This window comes from Bos grunniens, chromosome 10, assembly GCF_055505025.1.
Source record: "Bos grunniens cultivar Pamir isolate PY7600 chromosome 10, Bosgru_T2T1.0, whole genome shotgun sequence".
In the NCBI taxonomy this organism is placed as follows: domain Eukaryota; kingdom Metazoa; phylum Chordata; class Mammalia; order Artiodactyla; family Bovidae; genus Bos; species Bos grunniens.
The window spans coordinates 56,054,743-56,075,999 of NC_141174.1; the positions used below are offsets into that span (position 1 = coordinate 56,054,743).

At 46.8% G+C, this 21,257-nt stretch overlaps 1 protein-coding gene across 40 annotated transcripts in view; it reads left to right on the forward strand.

Annotated features, from left to right (window-relative positions):
• The window catches only part of TLN2 (talin 2), a 496,882-nt gene that overhangs the window by 400,658 nt on the left and 74,967 nt on the right, over nucleotides 1–21,257 (forward strand). For all 40 annotated transcript variants that reach the window (XM_086321322.1, XM_086321364.1, XM_086321363.1 and 37 more), the window contains 6 exons: nucleotides 285–446; nucleotides 6,787–6,927; nucleotides 7,356–7,537; nucleotides 8,994–9,126; nucleotides 11,552–11,653; nucleotides 18,053–18,223. In XM_086321322.1, coding sequence (XP_086177448.1) covers nucleotides 285–446; nucleotides 6,787–6,927; nucleotides 7,356–7,537; nucleotides 8,994–9,126; nucleotides 11,552–11,653; nucleotides 18,053–18,223 — 891 coding nt within the window. The remainder of the gene's footprint in view (nucleotides 1–284; nucleotides 447–6,786; nucleotides 6,928–7,355; nucleotides 7,538–8,993; nucleotides 9,127–11,551; nucleotides 11,654–18,052; nucleotides 18,224–21,257) is intronic.

Here is a 21,257-nt window from a genome sequence, read left to right on the forward strand (position 1 = left end):
CAGCCTCTCCTCTAAGACCACCTGGAGCCCAGCCCTCTCCCATCACCACAGCAGCGCCAGCTTTCTCTTTCTTTGTTTCTTCTTTCTACCTTAATAATTCTCGCCCTCCCCTTTCTTGGTGGGACTCTGGGGGTAGCAGAGCTAGAGACATGGGTTTTAGTTACAGCAGCCCTAGACGTGTGAGTTGGGGGAATCCAGGGCTGGGGACCAGGGTGGCCTTCTTTTGAACTGACCCCCTCTGCACTGAAGCACAGGGTGCCCCCAACGCAGTCCCTGCTTTGTAGGTTTTGTCTGCTGCCACGATTGTCGCCAAGCACACCTCAGCCCTGTGCAACGCCTGCCGAATCGCCTCATCCAAGACGGGCAACCCCGTGGCCAAGAGGCACTTTGTCCAGTCCGCCAAGGAGGTCGCCAACAGCACCGCCAACCTGGTGAAGACCATAAAGGTAGGTCACTGAGCTAAGACCTCAGGAATCTTTGTAACACCTGCTGCAGGTGAGAGAGCGAGATGGCAATGAAGCTCGGCTCCTAGACTTGCTTCTAGTGAGGGGCAACTTCTCGTTTGTTCTCGTGATTTCAGTCACTGAGGAGGAGTTCGTTGGTGATGGACATAGTTATTAGGAAAAACCAACAGCCTTGGTGTCTACGAACCTTCTGCATAGTGTGTAGGGAGGGGTGAGCTGTGTGTTTGGGAGGGGGACAGTTCTGAGGCGCCCTACCATGGTTACATATCTCTGGACTAAGAGATAAGGTGGAAGAAGAAGGGAATGGGGAATTGCTGGGAAAATCTCTTTCGTCTTTTTTTTTTAAATCTATTCTAGCCTATGACATCTCTTCCATTTATAGTTGTTTAAATGTTTTCAGTGGAGCATCAACTTCTTAAAATGCAATATCCCATGTTGATAACAAGTTCATCTTTGTGATCGAGGTCATAAACAGGTGCGGGGGTGGGAGTGGCAGGGCAGGGTGCCCTGTGAGGAGGCACTTGCAGTAGCTGGGCTGTAGTGTTTGTATCTGGGCAATCAGACTGTAAACCTGGCCTGCCCGACGTGGGACACTAAGCAGAGAGCAAGCAGCTGACCAGGTGGGAAGACAGCGCCGTCTAGACAGTTGACCCCAGGCAAAGAGCCTCCAAAGGAGACTGTCAGAGAGGCAAGCTGCCAGTTCTGTGCAAACCAGACCTGCTGGAGGGAGGGGTGTCAGAAGGCTTGACTTTACTGAAGGGTTTTCACGGTCATGGAGGTGAGGTGAGCTGCTTTGTTGCTGGGCAAGTCCTGGAGGAGCGGGGCTTCCCTACCACCCATTCCCTCCAGAGGAAATGATACCACACACCTCATTCCTGCACTGTGCCTGCACGCCAAGTCGATTCAGTTGTGTCCGACTCCGTGACCCTATGAACTCTAGCCCACCAGACTCCTCTGTCCACAAAGCCAATTTAATCTTTTGGAGAAATTAGTCAACAGGCTGGGCCAAGCAGAAGCCAAGGAGAGATTGTGCAGCTGTTTAAACAGCCTTTTAAAAAAGTAAAAGGCACCTCAAGATCGATTGAAGATGAATAAATAAAGTTCACGCTCAGGTGCCCTCAGGATCCTGGTGGCAGCTCACTTTAATGACCATCATGATCCACGGTATTAGAAATGAAGAAAGCTTACATTTTTTAATATTTAATTTGAGCAAGGCCTGTTCCATATTTTGTATAGATCTCTCATTCAGGCCACACAACCAACCACCCTGTGCTTATCATCCCCATCTTTACAGGAGGTTATGTAACTTTCCTGGGGTGACTCAGCCAGTAAGGAGTGGATTGGAATTCAAACCCAGATCCCCTGCTCTTTCCAAACCCGCTCTCGCTCTTGGCCTGCAGAGTACATACCGTGGAGAGACTAACCCCTCTCACCAGCCTGGGAAGAAATCCCTGGGTGTGTTTAGAGTGCTTGTGTGCAAGTTTGGGGAGATGCAGGGGTGGAAGACAGCAGTAGAATTGAAAAGTAATGACATCATAGTTCATTGCCATGTAATTTACTAACTTTAGTTAAACTTGACCATTTTACGATCAAGGTTTTTGATTGTCATAAAACAGGCTGTATTTAGATGGGCCAAGGAGGGGAAAAGGTAAGAAACTCTTCTTTACAAATTCTGGGAAACCTTTCTTTCCTGCCCGATTCCTTGGTTTTCAGTCCTAACCTGTCTCCTTTAAGATCTCATCTCCTTTTCAGATTCTCCTCACAGTGGCAAGCCCTCTTTGTAGCTCCCTATAGCCAATGATCTCTTGGGATGGCCTGAAAGCAAGGCCTGTGCATGCAGGATGCTTTAACTGGGGTAGATGGAGGCCTCCTCCCCCGCCAGTACTCCAGGGATCCATAGCAGCGCAGGAGACATAGAAATGACCCACTCACCCCTCAGCTTGCTGAAGTGAGCTTGGCTTTTCAATTCCCATCAGGGGGCAGGCTTTGCTGAAGACAATAAACTTCGTTTTTAATTTACTAATAGAAAAATGGTGAAGTTCCTTTCAGTGCAGCATGCTGCTGCTGCTGCTGCTAAGTCGCTTCAGTCATGTCCAACTCTGTGCGACCCCATAGACAGCAGCCCACCAGGCTCCCCCGTCCCTGGGATTCTCCAGGCAAGAACACTGGTGTGGGTTGCCATTTCCTTCTCCAATGCATGAAAGTGAAAAGTGAAAGTGAAGTCGCTCAATCGTGTCAGACTCTTTGCGACCCCATGGACTACAGCCCACCATCCATGGCTCCTCCGTCCATGGGATTTTCCAGGCAAGAGTACTGGAGTGGGGTGCCATCGCCTTCTCCGATACCATACTACATATCAAATAGATCTCCTGAGTTAAGGAATGGTTAAGAATTCTGCCAAATAGCAGAACAAATAAATATTTAATTCCCTAAATGCTTGAAATGGCTGCCATCAAGGCTGCATTTTGCTCTAAGTTCTGTACTTCTTAGTCAACCTTATTTTTCTCTTTAAATCACAAGGGTATGCCTAAGCGCCACACCTTTCTAGTCCTGAAGAAAGGGGGGAACCTCCCCCTCCCCGGAGGGGCATTGGAGAGCAGGGAGCAGATTAAATCACAGCGGGTTATCAGCGCCCATTAGAATGTCTGCCTCCAGGAATCATAAATCTCTACTGATGGCATTCTTTGCAATCCCAAAGCATGGCTCAGAAAGAATAAATGTGTGCACCCTCCTTCTGACCAGGCCCTGCTCTCGATGCCGGCCAAGTTGGAAGCACACGGACCCCTAACCACGGGTGCCATCTACCTGCTCGTCCCCACATGCACCCGTGCCGGCTTCTCCCTTTCATCAGCTTCTTACCTAGCCTCAAATCAGATGTGGGGAATGGAATGTTATTTTAAATGTGCAGTCACTCAGGTTTGGATGCCAAGTAGAAGTTGTGCAACAACGGCTTCTGTTGCTCTGAGAAGCCGGAGCTCAGCCTTGCGTTTCACAGCAGAGCTGAAGCTCAGGGTTTTGCCATGAAGCACTTCCAGGGCGTCCAAAAGATACCAGGTCCAGCTCTCACTAACCAGTTTAAACTCGGCTGTAAGTATGCTTTCTTGATCATCCTTTTGTTTGAATTGGTAAAGTGGGTTTCTTGAGATAAAAAGGAGGGAGGAAAAAAAACCTCTTGGGCTTCTTATGCCTTTTCTTGTTGCCTTTTCTAAGGTCAGTAGGAGGGAAGGGAGCCAGGGGTCTTGGATTCTGGTTTGAGGCATGAGCTTAGCCTCGCATGTCACTTCCTAGGTGTTAGTTTTGTCACCTGGAACATTGGAGCTTTTTAAAGATCTTAAAGTGATCTTTAAGATCCCTTCTGGGGCTTCCCTGGTGGCTGAGCAGTGAAGAATCTACCTGCAATGCAGGAGACCCAAGTTCAATCCCTGGGTTGGGAAGATCCCCTGGAGGGAGGGCATGGCAACCCACTCCAGTACTCTTGCCTGGAGAATTCCATGGACAGAGGATCCTGGTGGGCTACAGTCCATGGGGTCACACAGAGTCGGGCACAACTGAAGCGACTAAGCAGCAGCAGCAAGATCCCTTCTAATCCTTGAAATCCATGAAGCCTTGATTCTGTTGCACACGCAGAAATGATTTCTCCCACAACTCTGTGAGATTTTGCTAAATAAGAAAATTCAGAGCTGCGGGCCCAGAATAGAGAGTGCCCTTCTCCTGGTGGGGCCTGCGCATTTGGCTCAGTGGATTTACCTTTATGTTGTTATGGCTGGGGTGCTAGTCATTATGTGATGTGGAATGTCTCTATGAAAACTGTCATGCCTGCCTAAAATTTACCTGTAGCCAGATCTAAGTATTCAGTTTACTGGGGTGTCTCAGCCATCCCCAGAGGGGAAGCCACATTCAGAAGTGAAATAACTCTCCATGTAAACAAACCATCCTTTCTGACGCTCGGTGCTTTTCCCTCTTGAAAATGAACAACGGTGCCAGATTGGAGCTTGGCATCCTAGTCCACAGTCTGTGCTATTCAGGGTCCCGCCCTTGACCTGCAGTGGGCCACATGATTTATGATTTTAGGGCCCATGCTCAAAAAAAAAAAAATATTTTCATCATCCTGTTGGTGCAGTTGATGAAACTGCACAATTAGAAAAACCATTCCTTGGAATTTACCTGGGGTAATCATCTTGACATTTTTCATAAGTTCACCTGAGGGTTGGTGACATGATCAGAAATCTGCCTTCCTAATAGACTGAGGGCGTTGTCGAAAGTAAAGAAGAGGATGGGAGGAGAGCAGAGAGGGCAAGAGCAGGAGGAATAAGTGGCACCGCCCAGAGAATGGGCATTGTCCATTGAGCTGGAAGGGCCTGACCTCAAGCAGTCAGTGATGCTAAGAGTGTAAGATCATGAGAGCAGCGAGATTGCTCACTGCCACATCACCAGTGTGGTGCTGCAGGGCAGTAACGGGTGGTGCTAACTTAACACTCAGTGAGTACGTGTGGCAGTCAGAATTGAAGCCATCAACATGAGTAAGTAGCAGGCACGTTGGATTTCCACTGGGCCTGGAAGAACCGCAGAATGAGCAAGGTTGGGTCAAAGTCAGTGCCTGTCTGGTGGAGAAGGGCCTGAGCAGAGGTGAGCTCTGCACAGTATTAGCAAAGACACTAAATTAACGAGGCTTAATGGGGATTCCTCTGAAAAATAGTAGCATGGTGCATGTATAATTACTGTCCCAAGTTGCCAAGACTTGATTGGAATATAGTTGTTATTCAAATAGCCTTTAAATCTAACCATGCCTGCCGCCTCTTGCCGTGTTGAAAAATAGAAACATTCCCATCTCAGATCCAGTTTATTTCGTAATTCTGGTGCCTCTGGCTTTTTGCTCACTAATTGTCTAAACTGACTTTTATATACTGCTCATAATGGTTACATTAAAAGTTTAGTTGGTCATTTAACAAGGAAGTATATGTTATTCTACAAACATAACTGCCTTCTCAAATGTAGCCCTTTGCTGTGAGGCAGGAGTGCTGTCACTGGATCACAGACTGTTGGTTCTAACAGTCTTGGACTTGAGAATGTGGAGTCCGGGGTCGGGGAACTTTGGATCCAAGTGTTAACCCTTTGTGGGTTTGCCTGGCATGCATCACAGGCTGCTTTCCTGGATTGGTTTCCAGGCCAGCTATTAATCGGTGATGTGATGAATCATTCAGTGCTCTGGTCATGGTGTTATTGTTCAGTCACTAAGTCATGTCCAACTCTTTGCAACCCCATAAACTGCAGTCACCAGGCTTCTCTGTCCTTCACTATCTCCCAGAGTTTGCTCAAATTCATATCCATTGAGTTGGTGATACTATCTAACCATCTCATCTTACACCCAAGGCAAAAGGAGAAGAAGGATGTGGTATTAATGCTGCTAACTTTAAAAAGAAATAAGCTTTGAAAGCTTAAGATACATAGACCAAAAAATCCATATGTGTAGAGTTCAGTGAATTTTCTAGGCTGAACACACCTAAGTAACTGCAGCCAGATGAAGAGACAGAATGTGGCCAGCCCCCAGAAGCCCACTTTGTGTTCCGTTAATCTCACTGGCTCCAAAGTGTCACTGATCTGACAGCCAACACTCAGAATTAGTCTCACCTGCCTTTGTACTTTGCACAAATGGAATTTGTGGGTATCGTATTGTGTCTGACCTCCTTCCCTAAACATTAAATCTGTGAGATTTGTCCATATTTTAGGAAATAGTTCTAGTTTTTTAAATAGTTTAAAAATAGTTTAAACTCGTTTAAAGTTTAAACTAGTTTAAACTCTACTTTAAAATAGTTCTGTTTTTTCTCCATTGCATTCCATTTTGCTCATTTCAGAAGGGCAGATACAAAAGCCCTCCCTCTGTCAGTTATTCAGGGACGTCCGGGTAAACTTAGAAGTTCAAAGTGCCACACAGTGTGAAAAACTGTATTTTTATAGTTTGGGAGGGAATAGAATTAATTGGAGTGGAAATGGAGGGGCCAAAACATAGTTTCAAAAGTAGGGAAGAAAGTGACTCAGCCGCAAGGTTGGTAGCATGACTGGGGAGTGGAGAACAGGGCACCCTTTGAAGCACGTGAGCCGGGAGTTGATGGACTGTGAGGTCGGCTGGCCTGTGAACCATATGTTGTGCTTTATTCCTTATCATTGCTCACTTAGTCAGTCTGCTTGATGGCGGAGAGCCTGCTCGTCAGTTCTTATTCATTGTTTATGAACTCACCAGACCTTTTGAGTATTCCCATTGAACCTTTTCACTGGGCGGTGATTGCTGTGGCCCAGGAGTGATCTCTGCGTTTGCCCCCATCAGGCCCTGGATGGGGACTTCTCCGAGGACAACCGCAACAAGTGTCGCGTCGCCACCGCCCCCTTGATCGCAGCCGTGGAGAACTTGACGGCATTCGCCTCCAACCCTGAGTTTGTCAGCGTTCCCGCCCAGATCAGCTCCGAGGTAGGGAGTCTTCACAGCAACAGTGACATTGAAGCCTGTGGCTAGTTTTGTGTGTCCCTGAATGGAATGAACAGTTAAGAATTCCAAAACCCCTGTCTGTCAGTACATAGGGCACTGTTATTTTGTCGGTGATGACATATGCAGTTAATGAAACTGTGTTGGTATATCTCTCAAAAGGTGATGTCTTGGTTTTATATGTTGAGAATAATCTCTGGGCGTAGGTTTGGGGCTGATTCTTGGTATATGTCAAACTCAAAAATGATACTTAAAGATTGGACACGGCCCCAAGTTCTCCCCATCCAGGCTCCATGTGAGCTAGACTCCGTGGTTCCCTTCCCTCTGTCTTGATAAAGAACATGACCTTCCTGGGTCAAACTCATTCACTTAATCTGTGTGCCCTGCACTTGACTTCCGCTGTCTGGTCCCAGGGCTCCCAGGCACAGGAACCTATCCTGGTCTCAGCCAAGACTATGCTGGAAAGCTCATCGTACCTCATCCGCACTGCCCGCTCACTGGCCATCAACCCCAAAGACCCGCCCACCTGGTCTGTGCTAGCCGGACATTCCCACACTGTGTCTGACTCTATCAAGAGTCTCATCACGTCCATCAGGTTAGTGTCTCCTTCCGAAATTGCTTGCAGCCTGCATCTGACAGGGCAGGAGGGGGATAAGCCCATCGGGACTTTTATTTAACAGCAGTGTTATTGATTATTGTCATCATTTTTTCTTCTTTGCCTCTTTGGGACCAATGGTAGCGCTTGTCGCAACAATACAAATACTAACTTAAGTATTTGTTACGTGCTCGATACTATTCAAGGCATTTTACCTGTATTAATGTTATGTTTATCATAACAACCTTGTAAATAGATGCTGCTATTATCTCCCTTTTCCTGATGAGAGAATTCAGAAAGAAATTTAGATGACATTCCCAAGGTCATCTCCAGGTCTGCTTGCTTTAGCCTCAGTCCTTCTAACCATTGTACCGTATTGTCTATACCTAGGAGCTTAGGCAGAGAGCACCACTGTATATTTAGCAGGATTCGTGCTTAACTTTGGGCTTCCCTTGTGGCAATGGCAACCCACTCCAGTACTCTTGCCTGGAAAATTCCACGGACGGAGGAGCCTGATAGGCTACAGTCCATGGGATCGCAGAGTCGGACACGACTGAGCAACTTCACTTTGTACTTTGTACATTTGTCCCTTGTGACTCAGCTGGTAAAGAATCTGCCTGCAATGCGGGAGACCTGGGTTCGACCCTGGGTTGGGAAGATCGCCTGGAGAAGGGAAAGGCTACCCACTCCAGTATTTTGGCCTGGAGAATTCCATGGACTGTATAGTCCATGGGGTCTCAAAGAGTTGGACACGACTGAGCAACTTTCACTTTCACTTCATGGTTAACTTACCTTGCTGATAAGATGAAAAGAATATTCTAGGTCCTACAGTAACTCTTGGCATCCCTACCCTCCTTGGTGATAGTAGAAGCCTGAAAAGTTATTCCCTGCGTAGATAAAACATTTTTGAAGTTGACCAAAGTTAATAGCCCACAGTATGGAATTGCATCCCTTTCCTCAGTTGTATTTTGTCTTTCAATTGCTTTTAAAACTCAGGATCACGTCAACTTTCTCATGCCTTGCGAAGAAAGATCCACTAAATATTTTAACTCCTGCCATAGCCCAGGACTTTGTGAGTAGTGTGCAATGTAGAGAGCATAGTATATTTACACTGGAAATGCACTGATTTTCATTTTGTTTAAATGATGTTTCTATGTTTAAGCCACTGAATGGAGAATCCAATACCAAACTGTTTCATTTGCCTGGCAACCTGCCTGTGATGCAGGACAGCACCCTACCCTTCCCACCATAAATAAGTAGACTGAGCACAAGTGTTAAATGAAGAAATGCCTAGGGTCTGCAGAGAAGCATTGCCAAGCAAAAGTCAGGGATTTACTCGCTAAAGCAATGGAGTGGGGTAGAAAGTAGACAGGGGCTCCTGGCCCGCTAGTGCTGGAGCAGGTTGTAGGACTTGCACTTCATGGACCCTGTGTTCAACTTGCCCTGTCCCTTCTAGGGACAAGGCCCCGGGACAGAGAGAGTGTGACTTCTCCATCGACAGCATCAACCGGTGCATCCGGGACATCGAGCAGGCCTCGCTGGCGGCCGTCAGCCAGAGCTTGGCCACGAGGGATGACATCTCCGTGGAGGTATATGGGGCTGTGTGGTCAGCCTGAAAGCCTCTGGAAGGACTGAAGAATCCCGGCACCAGGCTTTGGGAATGGGGGAATAGTACCAACATGTTGTTGATGCAAGAGTTTCATCATTGGACCATCTTCCCCTGGAACCAGCCTGGGAAGTTCTTGGGAGGGGGTAGGGCACATGTGGAGCAGAGAACAATGCTTTGGTGAAGGAACACGTGCACTGTGGCTGAAATTTGGGAGGCAATGATTATTGTCAAATAAAAGTGTATCTGTAAGTGGAGTTACCATATTCAGTTGAATACCTCAGTAGAGCAGGCCTAAGCATGTAAATTTTGAGTGCTTCCTATCATATTTCAGCAATGTGCTTTTTAGACTAATGGGCAAATTCAGCGTTCAATGCTCTGTGTTTTGTCCATGCAGAAATCACAGATTCTGCTCTTGTTACTTAGTGTCTAGTATTGAGACACCTCTTGTATTCTGTTCAGAGCCACTATGCCCTCTCTTGCCCATTATTTTGAAGTTGAGAATAGACTTTCCTACTTTGCTCCCTTGAGTTTTTTCTATTACTTATTACAAAGTCCCCTGATTCATACTCCTTTTTTTCCTGTGTGCAAGTGCCTGACACTCAAGGTGCTTAATAAATATGGATGGTCTATTGACTGATGTTTCCCTCCTGACCCAGAGCTCATCAGCAATAAACCTTGGGGTCTTCCCTGGTGGTCCAGTGGTTAAGACACTGTGCTTCCACTGCAGGGGGCACAGGTTCAGTCTCTGGTTGGGGCACTAAAATCCCGCATGTCGTGTAGGATGGCCAAAGAATAGGGGAAAAAAAAGAACTTTGGCCTGTCTCTAAGCAGGGTCTGGAGTTGGAATTGGTTATTTTTATTAATAGAACTATTTCACTCCAACTTTATCCGTCTTCCCCATTTCCAAGGAAAGAAAGAAATAATGTGCATTCTCATTCCATGTAGAATGTTAGAATTATTGTTAACTTATTATTAAAGTAGCATATACATACAAAACAGTGTGCTTGTCACATGTGTGCAGCTTCATAGACCACCACCAACTAAGCACATCCTGTAACTAGCACCCTGAGCAAGAAACTGAGATGATGATCACCCCTCCCACTTCTTGCTCTCCCATTCTTTCACCACCCTTCCAAAGTATATCCTCTGTCTTGACTTTCTCCTTGGGAAGAAAATCCCTCCCTTTTATCTGCATGTGCTTCCTGCTTATACCATATTTAATTTAACAAGCCATATTTAATTTAACAAGACAACCTTGCCTGGATAGTCTCACATTCTTAACTGCAGTTATGAGTGGGAAGACCAGAAGTAATTTGCTAAATAAGACCCTTGAAAGTGTGGAGGTTTCTCTCCACCCACCTCTATCACTCTCTTTCCTTTTTTTATTTCTTACCCAGGATTTTGTTTCCAAGCTTGTGGGTTAGGTTGCTCCTCTCATTGAGTGAACTCTGCTCAAAGCTCGCCAGCCCATGTGCAGCATTGCTGGGTGGGAAAGTAGCCCAGATGTCCTATTGAATAGGCAGGACATTGTCACCTTTTTAGGAATCACCCCATTCCATGCTGGCATGTGCAGACCCAAAACACCCAGCATTCTGACCTAGAAATCCTGTCTGTCTCGGAAAGCTCCGTGGAAGATTCCCACTGAAGGATCTGATCTTTCCCACTACCAGTTAGCACTCTCCATCTTTGAATTCCTCACCCCCTTCATACTTCAGAATCATCTAGGTACCTCCCCCGTCTCTTGAGAGCAGTTCAATTCTTTGGGATGGAGAAATTAAACTGTCTCTCAAACCTGAGAAGAAATGCCTTGAGGGTGCCATTTTCAACAATGGTATCCGTGTCACCAAGTACAGCGCATAGAGCGCCTGACCTAAGCCTAGTGGGCACCTCATCGGGCATTTTCATTGGATGGTGTCTGGGAAATAGTCCTGCTTTAAGAGCCAATTTCATTTTTAGGTTACCTTCCTCCCTGTTCCCCACTTAAGGGGTTCTTAATACTGAGGACTCAGCAACCTGAATATCCCTCAGACCCCAAGGCAGTTCCTTCCATTTGGACACAGTTCTTTTCCCTTACTGGAAAGCCACCACAGTTCCACTCTTCCAGTAATGATGCTGAGTAACCCAAAAAAAAGATACCACTAGCACCAGTTGAGTGAGAAACCAGTAGCAAAAGTGTTCCTAGGGCCCACCTCATGCCCCTTATTGGTAGAACTGGGGGGTCCATCCCAGGGGAACTGAGGTTCCCTGGGAGGGCTAGAGTGGAACAGTGGCTGGAGGGTACGCCCAGACATTTTGACATCCATTTTTTGTGACCTCCCTTATCTTTCACATGGGCCTTTTTAAATCAGTACAACTACTTGGGGAGCTGTTGTGGGGTAAACTTGACAGATCTGTCTCCTTATCAGGCCTTACAGGAGCAGCTGACTTCAGTGGTCCAGGAAATCGGGCACCTTATCGATCCCATTGCCACAGCGGCTCGGGGAGAAGCAGCTCAGCTGGGACATAAGGTAACAGACGCTGGGTGCGGGGACCCTGCCAAGAGTGCAAGGAGGAGGTGGGGGTGGGGGGGAGAGAGGATATTGATTCTGTTGCTCTTGTTCCTCAAAGGCTCTTGGCCGGTGTTAGAGCCAGGTCAGTGCTGGCCTACATTAGAGAAAAGACCACTCAGCCTCCCTCAACAGCTTCTCCAAAAATGACCCCCTCGAGGATCTCTTTTGACTTGGCATTGAGACAGAAACTGCAGGGAAATTTTTCTGGGGCTTCCCAGATGGCACTAGTGGTAAAGAACCTGCCTGCCAATGCAGGAAACACAGGAGCCTCACGTTCAGTCCCTGGGTCAGGACGATCCCCTGGAGTAGGAAATGACAACCCACTCCAGTATTCTTGCCTGGGAAATCCCTTGGACAGAGGAGCCTTGCAGACTACAATCCATACAGTCCTGAAGAGTCGGACACGACTGAAGCGTCTTAAAACTTAGCCATGGTCAGACTTTGCAGCTAACAAGGCATTTACTTCTTGCTCTTCATCTTTCCTGGAACAAGCCAGAGACTGAACTTGGCATTCCTGGCCTGGTGTCTGCCGTTTTTTTTGCCCTGGCTGGCCAGCCTCTTCCCAGCGTGTTTAGGACACAGTGTTCCTCCACAGTTTCTGGTATTGTGTCCATTTTCAGACATGAGGAAGCAAAGCAGACTTTCAGACTTCACCCTCAATGGCTAAAACCTCAGTGTGGCTACTCTGTCAGCCCTTCAACTGAGCACTCAGACCCACATGGTTTCAGGCACTGCATAACGCTTTGCCTGTTTGGGGTCATTTTGCAGATCCTTCAGGGAGCATTGACTTGTCAAGGCCTCAGCAGAGAGAGGACAGACATTGGATTTTTAGCAACATGCAGGGTTTCCTAGCATTTATCAGTGCCACCGTCAGCAATGTGCAGATCAAGAAATCTAGTAGCCAAATTGTCTCTGCAGGTATTGATTTTAAAAAATCAATATTCCTGCTTTTTCAAATTACCTAAGGGCCTACTAAGCTTCCTGCCAGTTCTAAGGAGAGGCGTTTGAGATTTAAAATGGTCAATGTCTCTCTGCCATTTCAAGTGTGGCCAGTTTCATTTCTCAACTGAGCCCCTTTATGATAAAAAAGGGCTTGTCCACCGGTGTGGAATGGTTTGCTTGGGTAGAAGGACAGGCCTGGAGGCTGGCGTGCAGTGTATGTGACTACTGTGGGCAGAGTAAGTTTGACACAGAAGCCAAACTTCGTTTCAGCAGTTACTTTTTTTTAACGTATTTATTTTATTTTCTGGCTGTGCTGGGTCTTCATTGCAGAGCATAGGCTTTCTCTAGGTGCACAGGCTTCTCATTGCAGTATCTTCTCTTGCGGAGCATGGGCTCCAGAGCATCAGGCTCAGTAGTGGGCTTAGCTGCTCCAGTGGCACATGGAATCTTCCAGGACCAGAAATCGAACCTGTGTCCCCTGCCTTGGTAGGTGGATTCTTAACCACTGGGTCATCAGTAAAGTCCCCAACAGCTGCTTTTGATTCCAGGAGGAATTTCATAAGAAAATATTTCTAAACTTCCAGGGTAATATCTTTATCTCTGCCAGTATGTTGTTTGTGTGGAAGGTTAATTCCTCTGTCCGTGGGTGGCTTGAGAAGAAAACTTAACTTGTGTCACTTGAGTTATCAATTGATTCTTGGCCCTTTGGCTAAACAAGGCTCATCTTCTGAAAGGGAGTTCTAGACAAAGGTAGCCTAGGGGCCCTTGGTCCACAGAGATCATGGGCTGATGGTTAATACTCACCTCGTTCCAGTGTTTCGTGGAGGTGCTCATGTGGGGCCCCAATTCAGCAGCTTCAGTACCACTTGGAGGGATAAAGGCAGATTCTCAGACCCCACCTGGATTGTTTTCCCACGGCTCCTGAGACAAAGTACCACAAGCTGGGGGGCTTAAAACAACAGAAATTTAATCTCTCACAGCCCTGGACTCCAGAAGCCCAAAATCAAGGTGTTGGCAGGGCCACAAGTTTTGTGCAGGCTCTGGGGAGAATCTGTTCTTTGCAGCTTCCTACTGGTGGTGGTTCTTGGCCTTCCTTGACTGAATCTTGGCCAGTCTCTCTCCCTGATCACTTTTTTGCCCACTTTTCTGCCTTCCCTTTTCCTGTCTCTTCTAAGGACACTTGTCATCAGGTTTTGAGCCCACCCAAGAAATCCAGGATGATCTCATCTTTGTTGCTGCTGTTGTGCAGTCACTAAGTTGTATCTGACTCTTTGTGACTCCATGAGCTGCAGCACACCAGGCTTCCCTGTCCTTCACTGTCTCCCAAAGTTTGCTCAAACTCATCCATTGAGTCAGTGATACCATCCAATCATCTCATCCTCTGCCACTTCCTTCTCCTTTTGCCCTCAGTCTTTCCCAGCATCAGGATCTTTTTCAATGAGTCAGATCTTTGCATCAGGTGGCCAAAGTATTGGAACTTCAGCATCAGTCCTTCCAATGAAGGGTTGATTTCCTTTAGGATTGACTAGTTTGATATCCTTGCAGTCCAAGCACTCTCAAGGGTCTTCTCCAGCACCATAATGTGAAAACATCAGTTCTTTGGCGCTCAGTCGTCTTTGTGGTCCAACTCTCACATCCATACATGACTACTGGAAAAACTATAGCTTTCACTATACAGATCTTTATTGGCAAAGTGATCTCATCTTAAGATCCATAAATATTCATGCAAAGATCCCTTTGTAAGATCACCTTTACAGGCTCCAGGGTTTGGACATGGACATACCTTTGGGGAGGGGTCACCATTCAACCCACTCACCTTCCCTAGGCCTAGGGACTCACATCATGTACCAAATACTCAAAATTCTGTTTTATTTTAACTTCTGTGCTAACCCACGTAAGAAGATTTCCTTTTCTATCATGTCTCTAAGAACAGAAGCTGTTGGAGTCCTTGCCAGACTTCTTAAATACAGAAAAAAAATCCCATGCCTTTGAAACCTTTGCCCCACAATATGTGAGGAATAAGGACCCCTAGTGCAGGCTATACCACATGGAGGCCGGTGCTAAGGCCTTTACATATGCTGAATTAATCCCTGAGAAATCTGAAGAAACTTACTTACATTTTACCAAGGAGAAAACTAAAATTTAGTATTAATAATAGGATGGAACCTGCCTAAGATGTCTTAAAACAGAGTCAGTAGGGAGAATTCGAATCTAGAGGCTTTGCAGCTATAGCTTACTCCCCATCACCCCACCACCCTCCCTCCCTGAGGCAGTCAGGCACATGGTTAGCTGTGTTCACTTATGCTCAGCGCACAGCATTTTATAGTTGCATTGAAAAAATGTACTTTTTAAAATACATATATATTTATTGGCTGTGCCAGGTCTTAGTTGCAGCAGGCAGGATCTCTAGTTGCAGCATGTAGGGTCTGGTTCCCTGACCAGGGATTGAACCCAGGCGCCCTGCTTTGAGTCTTAACCACTGGACCAGGGAAATCCCTAAAATGCACTTTCAAAATAATAAAGTGTTAGTTGCTCAGTCATGTCCGATTCTGCGACCTTATGGACTGTAACCTGCCAGGCTTCTCTGCCTGTGAAATTCTCCAGGCAAGAATACTGGAGTGGGTAGCCTATCCCTTTTCCAGGGATCCAGGGGATCTTCCCGACCCAGGGATAGAAATTGGGTCTCCTACAGTGCAGGCAGATTCTTTTCTATCTGAGTAAAACTAATCTAGAAAACATGTTGGATTCTAGTGTGTTAAATATTTTTACTCTTTTAGTACTGACAGGACCCATCCTGAGCCCTGACTCCTGATGACCCATCACTGCTCTTGGTGGTGAGACCAGTGCCCTTCCTGGGGAAGTGGAGATGAAATCCAATGCAAACATGCAGGACTGTGCCCTGGATCATGCAGACTGGGCCTGACACAGAGGTCTTTGCCTGAAGCAGGGAGCCTGGGGGCCAAAACCCAGCCAAGTCACGTGCCTTGGCATCAATCAGTCTGCTCAGAGGATGGGGAGCCCCTTTAAAATTCATATAAAGCACCATAAGGGCCAGCAGCAGCCCTGCTCAAGTGCTTTGAAACCTATGTCTAAGATAACTGTAATTGGGGATAGAAAAGTAAAAGTGTATGTTTTTCACTGATAGTCTTATCTCACTATTAGCTTTATATACATATATATTTATAATTTTACTTTATTTGCTTATTTATTTTGGCTGTGCTGGGTCTTCACTGTGGCTCACAGGCTCTTCTTGGCGATGTGCGGGCTTCTCTAGTTGCAGCACATAGGTTTAGTTGTAGCATGTGGGATCTTAGTTCCCCACTCAGGGATTGAACCCAGGCCCCCTGCCTTGGGAAGACAGAGTCTTAACCACTAGACCACCAAGGAAGTCTCACAGTATTACTGTAATGAACATTCATATTTTGGACCCTCACCTTGCCACAGCCCCCACCACCACCACCCGCCTCTTGTATTTTATCCAAGTGGGAATAGATGATGGCATTTGAAGCAAGTACAGCAAAATGTTAACATCTGATATTACAGATGCTAGGTAGATGGTGAGCTTTGGTGACCATGTCCACTCAGCCCCGTGTATCCACGGATGCTGAAACCACAGATGCAGAGGGCCGACTGTACTACAGCATTTCATATAAGAGATGTGAGCATCCTCGGATTTTTGGTATTCACGGGGATCTTGGAACCCGCTGCAGATACCAAGGGACCACTGTGTGCGCCATCTATAGTGTTACCAACTAGAGACAGAGCTCTGCTGTAGCAGCGCTTAACTGTCTCGATGGACTTTTTTTGTTCTCCCACGTAGTTGTTCAACCAGTAAGTCATGTCCTACTCTGTGCCCCCCTGGATTGCAGCACTCCAGGCTCCTCTCTCCTCCACTATCTCCTGAAGTTTGCTCAAATTCATATCCATTGAGTTGCTGATCCTATCTAACCATCTCATCCCCTGCTACCCCCTTCTCCTCCTGCCCTCAGTCTTTCCCAGCATCAGGGTCTTTTCCAGTAAGTCAGCTCTTCACATCAGGTGGCCAAAGTATGGGAGCTTCAGCCTCAGCAACAGTCCTTCCAATGAATATGCAGGGTTGATTTCCTTTAGGATTGACTGGTTTGATTTCCTTGCAAAGGACTCTTTGCAAGAGTCTTCTCCAACACCACAGTTCAAAAGCATCAATTCTTTAGTGTTCAGCTTTCTTTATGGTCCAACTCTCACATCCATACATGACTACTGGAAAAACTATAGCTTTGACTATATGGACCTTGGTCACCAAAGTGATGTCTCTGCTTTTTAATACACTGTCTAGGTTTGTCATAGCTTTCCTTCCAAGGAGCAAATGTCTTTTTAATTTCATGGCTGCAGTCACCATCTGCAGTGATTTTTGGAGCCCAGGAAAATAAAATGTGTCACTGCTTCTACTTTTTCCCCTTTTATTTGCCATGAAATGATGGGACCAGGTGCCATGATCTATCCCAGGTTGGGTTCATCATAAACAGAACATTTTGACGGGAAATCATTTTTTTTCCCCAAATCCATGGTTTGGTCAAAATACTTGGGGGTGGAGGGCAGTGGGCTGACTTTCTAAAACCCTTTTGAGGGTGCCTTTACTCTAAGGCCTGGCAAATCCCATGGATGGAGGAGCCCGGTAGGCTGCAGTCCATGGGGTCACGAAGAGTTGGACACGACTGAGCGACTTCCCTTCCCTTACTCTCAGGCTGCTTCTCTCATCTGCTCCCCTGCCGCTCTCCTAGCCCCCTTTCTTTTGAGTCTGTACGTTGTTTACCTTTGGTTCTTTCAAAAGCTCTTCTATTCGTGAAGTTAAAACTATGTAAGATTTGTAAAATTCTCACACCTAACTCTGGATCTCAGGACAGATTTCTTAGCACTTCTGCTATGATCAGAGAGAGACAGAGAACTTCCCAGAGGAATAGAAATCCAAGCAAGAGTTCATTCATTACAAGTACTCTCAAAATTGAAGCTGAACAAGGAATAAGGTCCGAGGATCTAATAAATGGAACATGGCGACTGTAGTTCATAGCAATGGATGTACAGTAGAGAAAAACAAAAGTGGAGTCCAGCAGATCTCCCTCTCCCTGCAACTCTTTCCGTCTCTGCCCTCGTCTCTCCCCACTCTCCCCGCCGGTGGTAGTGCTGTGCTCAGTCGTGGCTGACTCTCTGCCACCCCATGGACTGCAGCCCACCAGGCTCTTTTGTTCATGGGATTTTCCAAGCAAGTATACTGAAGTAGATTGCCATTTCCTCCTCCAGGAGATCTTCCCAACCCAAGGATCAAACCCTCAGCCCCTGCATCTCCTGATTTGGCACACTGAGCCACCCAGGAAGCTCCCTCGTCACCAGTGGGACCCCTAAAGGAGACTCATGTATGTGTGTGTTTTTTTTTGAAAGGTGACACAGCTGGCGAGCTACTTTGAGCCCTTGATCTTAGCTGCAGTGGGTGTCGCCTCCAAGATTCTGGACCATCAGCAGCAGATGACGGTGCTGGACCAGACCAAGACGCTCGCAGAGTCTGCCCTGCAGATGCTGTATGCAGCCAAGGAAGGCGGAGGAAACCCCAAGGTACAACTCAGGATGCTAGGGACTCACCAAGGACACTGAGAAGCCATCAGAAGTTCCTCTGTATCATATCCCTCCAGGGAAGGCACCTCCACATTTTGGATGGTGGCATTTTTTTAATTAATTATTTTATTATTATTTTATGACTGTGTTGGGTCTTCTTGCTGCGCATGGGCTTTCTCTACTTTCGGGGAGCGGGGGCTACTCTTTGTTGTCGTGCATGGGCTTTTCATTGCGGTGGCCTCTCTTGTTGCAGAGCACAGACTCTAGGCTCATGGGCTTCAGTAACTGCATTGTGTGGGTCAGTAGTTGAGGCTGACAGGCTCTAGAGCTCAGGTATGTAGAGGCAAGAGTCCTTGGGAAAGAAAAATATACTGTGTGGTTATTACAGGAATAAAAACCATACCAGCCAGGCACCTACTTGGTGTTGACACGCAGCTTACACAAAGCAAACTTCTGTTGTTTTCCAGTAAGTGTCATTTCCATTCCTGGTAGTTAAGTTCAAAGAGTAACATGGTGCCCGGTCACCTGTGGCATATGCCGCTGTTGCCTGGGGACAGTAGTTTAATATGAAAATCTCCCTCACCAGTTTGCAAGTGGAACATTTCTTCAGCCTGATGTGTCGCTCGGGTACTTTAAGTGGCCAGAGATGGTGGCAGCGTGTTCTTTTCTCTTGGGAATGATTTTGTCAGAGTGATTGTTTTACTTGTAAATCCAGCATGAACCTTAAGTTTCCTCAGGTTTCTAGAACCTGGAGAGGGTGTGGAGGCTTCCCACTACACTCATATTTTGTTCTAACAGGTTCCTCCATTAAGTCATCTGATCTGAATGTCTTCTTCTAAGCAGACTGACTTGAGGGAGCACTACTGGAAAGATTTCTCTAGGATGCTGACCTATAAGCTCCAGGGATCCATATGTATTTCTTAGTGTGTTTTGTTGTATCTCTAAGATCTTCAAATGAGTCAAGCGGTATAGCAGAGAAAACTCTAGACTGAGTCAGAATCACAAATAGTGTTCTCGGAGCTAATAGTTATTGAGTGCTGACTCTATGTCATTTACGACATCTTATGCCCTCATCCTATTTAATCTTCATAAAAACTCTGTGACATAGGTGGTTCGCATTGTACACATGTGGAAGCTGACGTCTCTGCTGAGTTGCCGGAGATGTCTGATGAGGTGCGTGTGGGGACAGGGCTGAGCCTGCACCCTACGGAAACACGGCGGACTCAGCCTGGAGCAGGGCTGGGAGGGTCAAGGAGAGATACAGGGAGGAGGGCTGATGTGTCTCAACAAAAGGAAATTACCTGGCATATAAGGGTAGCTAGAGCCATGGTAGGAAGAGGAAACAGCATCTGCAAAGGTATAGTTAGAGTTATAGAAGGATTGGGATCTTTTTAGCACTTGGCCTGGGCTTCCCCAGTGGTACAGTGGTAACGAATTCACCTGCCAATGCAGGAGACACAAAGAGACTCGGGCTCAGTCCCTGGGTCTGGAAGATCCCCTGGAGAAGGAAATGGCAACCCATTCCAGTATTGTTGCCGGGAGAATCCCATGGACAAGAAGAGCCTGACAGGCTACAGATCATGTGGTCACGAAGAGTCAGACCTAACTGAGCACGTACATGCTGGTGTGTATAGGGCATGGAGAGTGTAGGGACAGTGGGATGGGAGGGGAGTCCAGGTTGTATTGTGACCGGCTTCCTCCCCACATGGAGCAGCTGGGGCTTTATTGTGAGCAATGTGGGATGATGACAACCCACCAATAGTCTAGAAACACCATTCTGGAAACAGCATGGATAATGTTTTGACTTGCAGCCTCTATGTTCAGTTTTTCACTCATGCATCTGGCAACTCTTAAGAGACTAATTCTGGGGATGCTAAAAATATTGAGAGCCAGCCTCGGCCCTCAAGTTGTTTTGAGTCTTCTGGCGAAATAAGTCTAGTTGCTGAAGCGCTGGGCAGAGCAAGAACAAGAACGCCCTCTTGGCTGTGATGTGTTAGTGATAGGTGTCCCAGAGTCAGGCCCACCCACTCTGCTCCATCCCTGAACTGGAAGAGCCAGGACTCACCTTCAAGACTCAGTTCTGGGTTGTCTTTTCTCCAGGGCTGTTTAAATGCCGCATCTCTACTCCTAACCTGAGGGAGTTTTGTTCTCAGAGAATAACTCAAATTAGGATGCTTCTGCATGTTTACAATATTAGCACATCTGCTGGGACTGTGGGTTCTGAGGTCCTCGTGGAAGTCTGTTTTTTTGCCAAGGAAACTCATGGTTGAGCATTTGTAGTCAGCACTGTAAGCTTGATAATGACATCTTCTGATTGGAGGTGGTGGCTGGAGACCAGCGTGGGGTCATTTCCAGTGAAAGGCCTAAAGCACCAGGTGAGGAACTAAGACGTGTGATGAGCGACAGCAGCTCAGGACTAGCTGTGGATCCTCTCACCAACAGCAATCACCCGTGCTGTCTGCTGACTCCTCCAGGCCTGTCACAGGGAGCCCGGGACACTGCACCTGGGCTTGCAGCCTCTTTCCTAAGAGGCCAAATGCAGAGACTTAATCCCCTTGGATTCAGGGGATTGCTAATTCTTTGGGCAAATATTCACTAGGTGTTACTTGCTGTGTGTTAGGTGATATATGCATGTATGTATGTATTAGGTGTCACAGTCCTTGTTTGCAGAGGAAATGTGGTTAAAATGTGGTTGAATGGTTTTCAGTGGCTTTGATCTAGCAAGAAAAAAATTAAAAAGAGGCAGGCCCAGAGCCTGGTGTTAATGAATCACGAGTACAAGGCATTTGGTGTATGACCTCACCCCATCCCACTGAGCCCCTTCTACACTCCTTCTCTACCTCCAGAGCTCTGGCCCCCACCAACCCTCCCCCACTCATTCCCCCGCCCCCATCCTCCTTGAAGGGACCTTCCAACTTCTGCCTGTAACATTCCAACAAATATCCCCTGGTGTCCATCACTGGGCAGTTCTCGTTATTAGTTGTTTTTTTCTCTCTACTAAAGGTGAGGTCTGCCCTAGTAGCCTTTTCTTCCA